Source organism: Mytilus californianus, unplaced genomic scaffold (genome assembly GCF_021869535.1).
Source record: "Mytilus californianus isolate M0D057914Y unplaced genomic scaffold, xbMytCali1.0.p SCAF_2, whole genome shotgun sequence".
Taxonomy (NCBI): Eukaryota; Metazoa; Mollusca; class Bivalvia; order Mytilida; family Mytilidae; genus Mytilus; species Mytilus californianus.
Genome location: NW_026262668.1, coordinates 62,938,764 through 62,944,220, shown reverse-complemented (window position 1 = coordinate 62,944,220; position 5,457 = coordinate 62,938,764). Strand labels below are relative to the sequence as shown.

At 32.7% G+C, this 5,457-nt stretch overlaps 1 protein-coding gene across 1 annotated transcript; it reads right to left on the bottom strand.

Moving 5' to 3' along the window:
* Positions 1 to 2,311: 2,311 nt before the first annotated feature.
* LOC127730200 (BTB/POZ domain-containing protein KCTD7-like) lies at positions 2,312 to 5,457 on the bottom strand. Its single transcript, XM_052238483.1, has 2 exons — positions 5,347 to 5,457; positions 2,312 to 3,366 (listed from the first exon to the last, which is right to left on the bottom strand). Exons 1-2 carry the CDS (start codon positions 5,362 to 5,364, stop codon positions 2,623 to 2,625), a joined length of 762 nt encoding a protein of 253 aa, XP_052094443.1. The 5' UTR covers positions 5,365 to 5,457; the 3' UTR covers positions 2,312 to 2,622.

Here is a 5,457-nt window from a genome sequence, read left to right as displayed (position 1 = left end):
TGTTTGTGCTGTATTTTGACCCCTCTACCAAGAAAGTTTTACATGCACACGTATAAAAATTGCGGTTTTCATCCAACGCAATCATAGGTTTGAACGTTGTTTTCAATTTAGACTTGTTTATATTTTTTCGTTTGGGCTTGTATTATATTTTCCTTCGGGTTTATATGATCCTTTCATCCTATTTCTACTCTTTAAAATTCAAGAGTCTATCCTTAATTGAGGTAAATTATATGGCCTTCCAAATACCGTTTCGATCCCTAACATCACTGAAGAGACATTAATTGTCGAAATCCGGATATGGTGTATACAAATTTTTGCACCTCATGTTTGCGATATTCCATCTTTTTCGCAAGTTTTTTGTTTTCTGTTTGATTACATCTGGTGATCAATTTATTTGGCAATCGCCAATGGCAGTCAGCAGGGTTTAAGAACATCAGTTGTTCGACCTGTTAGTCAAATGCGTTCTGTTAAAATATACTTTTCACTTTTTGGTCTTTTGGAAAATGTTGTTTGTGCTGTATTTTGACCCCTCTACCAAGAAAGTTTTACATGCACACGTATAAAAATTGCGGTTTTTATCCAACGCAATCATAGGTTTGAACGTTGTTTTCAATTTAGACTTGTTTATATTTTTTCGTTTGGGCTTGTATTATATTTTCCTTCTGGTTTATATGATCCGTTCATCCTATTTCTACTCTTTAAAATTCAAGAGTCTATCCTTAATTGAGGTAAATTATATGGCCTTCCAAATACCGTTTCGATCCCTAACACCACTGAAGAGACATTAATTGTCGAAATCCGGATATGGTGTATACAAATATTTGCACTTCATGTTTGCGATATTCCATCTTTTTCGCAAGTTTTTTGTTTTCTGTTCGATTACATCTGGTGATCAATTTATTTGGCAATCGCCAATGGCAGTCAGCAGGGTTTAAGAACATCAGTTGTTCGACCTGTTAGTCAAATGCGTTTTGTTAAAATATACTTTTCACTTTTTGGTCTTTTGGAAAATGTTGTTTGTGCTGTATTTTGACCCCTCTACCAAGAAAGTTTTACATGCACACGTATAAAAATTGCGGTTTTTATCCATCGCAATCATAGGTTTGAACGTTGTTTTCAATTTAGACTTGTTTATATTTTTTCGTTTGGGCTTGTATTATATTTTCCTTCGGGTTTATATGATCCGTTCATCCTATTTCGACTCCTTAAAATTCAAGAGTCTATCCTAAATTGAGTTAATATGGCCTTCCAAATTTTCGCGTCATCAGGCATGATCGCCTTTTTTCATGCCGTCACAATAAGAAATTCATAGGAAAGCAAGAAAATTCGACGTCATAATCGGATTTTAAGCAATGAAGAACTGAGATCAAACGGACCACACGTTGATTAATTTTTTTATACAATGGGTGCAGAAAGGGATAAATTGACGAAGAATTAGAGAAATATATATATACATGTAGCTATCACGATTAATACCCTTTTTATAGAAAGAGATATATATATTTGTCAAAATAACTGATGCATTTACGACTGTCAGAGGATTTAATAACATCTGTGAGAAAGTTATCAGATGTCTAAACTTTCAGATATTAAGGATACAATCAGCGACCTTTTCATATATTTCATCTAAATCTCCCGACATTATCATCAACCACGAAGCTTGAAATAGTGACCTATTCCAGTGGCTCATCCCTACCACTCATTACATACTAGTATTTGTAGTAAGTGCCCCCCCCCCCCCCCCCCCCGAAATTATAAACCCTTTTCTTCGTGTTTTCTACTATACAACAGTTTCATTCACATGTATATACTCTCACGTATAGATTTTCGTGTTTTCTATCTATTGATATTTTACGATATATATATATATACGTAGAACACTCTATAATCTGTTTATCGTTCTATAACTGGTCTGTTCCCTTCCCTTATATACACAGTTTCACGCATCGCCTCCTCATACATTATGACGTCGCTGATAACTTTTAAAGACATTATGACGTCGCTGGTAACTTTTTAAGACATTGTGACGTCGCTGATAACTTTTTTTAAAAGACATTGTCACGTCGCTGATAATGTCTGCTCACATACGAGAATTATGGAGCGACTAAGCAGGATGATGTAGGTGAGGGGACGGACGGCACATTTTTTTTTATCGTACCCCGAAAGGGTGCATATGTATAGTCGCTTTAACAAATAAAGACACCGATAATACAAATGTATCATAGCTATACTTTGATTTTTTGGAAAATGCAAACACTGACGTCTAAGACGACTTTACGGATTTAAAAAAACAAAAATAACAAACCATGGATTTAGTAAAACATGTATAACGAATATGATAAAATCTATAATATTCAACATCATAACAGTAAAATTTGATAAAATTTTGATAAAATACACATGTTCATACATTGGATATACAATGCATATTTATATTGTATATTCACGTCAATGTCATATATCTACAGAGCGCGTGTAGACGTATAAAACATTAAAATTAAAATCAAGGGACAATACATTTTGTATGTCTAAAGTTCGATGTTTTTCGTTTTGTCCAGCTGGTGTTTTTTTTTTATTTCCACTAAAGGATGTCTGAAATTCGTGTTTTCTGATTATTTTTTTTTACATTTTCCACCAATGAAATGTAAGAGTGTAACAAAGATGTGTACAGTTTTCAACAATCGAATCTTCGGTATTCTCAGGTGGTGATTCACATTTGAAACCACACTGTCCAGTTGCTTCTTGTGTTATAATAAAGCCTTTCTCTTGTAAGTCAAACACAACACAATTCATCACGTCCTTTTCTGTGGTGGATTTATTTCTCCATGGACCAAACGTTACGTCACTCATTCTTTTGGGTCGGTTTTTTGACTTGGAGAAACAAGTATGATTTTTATCAAAATTTGGAAGTTTTTTCTTTTTTTCTCTTGCAAACAATACAACGAGCAACGATGTGGTTGTTTCCGTATTCTTGGTGCTACATTCTTTAATCCTATCTAATATGGCGTTTATTATTTTATGGTATCCAGTAAATTGAGCTCTGTATGAATCTCGATGGATTTGTGCCAGTAATGACGGGCTTAGTTCAAGTTGCTCCACCATTCCATGAAGCCCAAAGTAGACGGCTTCACGATAAATTGTCGTAACTAAATTTGGTGGTGGTAGTTCTCCGTATCTCAAATAATTCAAAACATATACGAAATTGTCCCCATCAGCATCTATGAAGTAGCGACCGTCTTGATCTTTTATCGCTTGATATTTTCCACTAAACATAGCACCTAGCATTGTGTCCTTGCATTTGGTTAATGTAAGCAAGCTAGTAGTAAAATGTCGTCCACCCACGTTTAACTCTACCACATCTGGGAACTGGAAAAAGAAGTAAATTAACGTTTGTTTCTATTCATTAACTTAAAAATCTGTACACTTTTGTGAGGTTCCGAGTGGGGTTTACAGAATAAGGGAGAAAAATGAATAAAGAAAAATTAGCTAAAAAATAAAGTATAAAAGAATTAGGCATTACTGATAACAGAAATGAATGATATACAGAATAATACAAATCATGTGATAACAGAACTTGAAAAATAATGGTAAAATCATTTTCACAAAAATTTAACAGACTAAGCGTTATTTTTAAGGATAAATAAAACTGTAAGAATCCAGATCATATTTTACGCACTTTACATTCTCTTTACAATATTTTCGTCGTTTATATTATCCCCAATGATAACCAACGCGTATCTTGAATAAAATAACAATAGGTACAGTATTATGCTCGAAGACAACTTTGTTAAATTGGACCATCTGAATAATCAAATTATGTATAGCGGTAACCATGGTACGTAAGTGCTACGAATAACCAAGAGCCGTGCGAACAAGACCGGAAAGGAAAAAAATGAATACAAATGTGTTTAGGAAATAACATTTCCATATGGCAATCCCACAGAATAAACTGTTAAATACTGACGTGTTAATTTATTGCGCAACCCCAACCACCAAAGCCACCACCACGTGGTTGGGGTGGCACATGGAGTCCTACATGTAAGTGTGTTTGTGGTTATCAATTGAATCTTTTTGAAAGTTCTCACAATCTACGTGTATGAGAGTCTGGATGGGGTTTAAAGAATGCAGTATAATGTTACAAAAAATGATGAATTGAGAATATGGACCTAAAAATAAAGAATAGCGAATAATGTAGTGGCGGAATGCAGGATAATGGTCAAACAAAATGAAGAATATAGAAAAATGGCCTAAAATTAAAAAAAAATATATACTGGAATGAATTCCCCATACCCAGACCAGCGTGAACATATCATTCATATTATTAAATATCTAACCAATACCACCTTGAAAGTTATACCATAGATGTATCTATGGTTATATTAAAAAATCTATATGGTTGCCAAAATACTGTTAATTGATAATACAAGATCCTAATAATGCCATTGTCTCGTTAAAGATCGAGATTATAATTGGATAAAACATTAATTTTCGTGTTAACGTGCCAAAACCTGAGATTATGTGTTGTAGCAAAGACATACATGTTTTGGTTATAATAATCTGAGGTAAAAACGTACAACATTCAATATTACTATGTAATAACAGAGACATACATGTAAATATATAAATAAAATACACATCAAGGAATTGTATATATGTAATATATATACATGTAATATGTATATATTTATAGTAATAATTTAATTTTGTTCAACTTCACCGACCCGCAATCATTTAAAACATGATAGTACTGCATGATGTTCGAAACAGTGCTGTTTAAAACACAAAATTTTGTCCTTTTTTAGAAGAACTCGAAATATGTACATGTATTGAAGTAGGTGTGGTTGAACGCCCAATCTCAAATAGATAAGTCATGCAATTGGATATATTAAATGCATAAGAAATAAAATCTCAATAGTTAGAAACTGTTTTCATTTTTATATTTGAAATATATTGAACTTTAAAATTGTAAAAAATCTTGATCAAATCTCAACCACTTTTAAAGATATGAATATCCAAAGACTATCTACAAACACTGCGTAAAACTGCCGTATGAAAATACTTTATATGAGCTTGGGAATAATTTACTTTGTTAAGGTATAATTAGATCTTTAATCTGATAAAAATGGTGGAAAATAAAATTAGACGATGGTTTCAAAATCAGAATTGACGTGTTTTGTGTAAATTTCATAGATACAATCTAACACTGACATAATAACATTCATTGCGTAATGCGTTCAGTTTTCACTTCCTTAGTTTATCTTGTTTGTAACGATTAGGCACGTTTTATAATCAGCTTCAACGGTTGTATAACATAAAATGCATGTAAAATGTATTTCAATTACTTACCGATTGAGATTCTGTCATATTTCATCAATTTATTGTGTTTTTATCGGATGGAAAATTACTGTATTAACGCCATGCTATAGATGTTTGTAAACAAATGACACGTGATTCCTA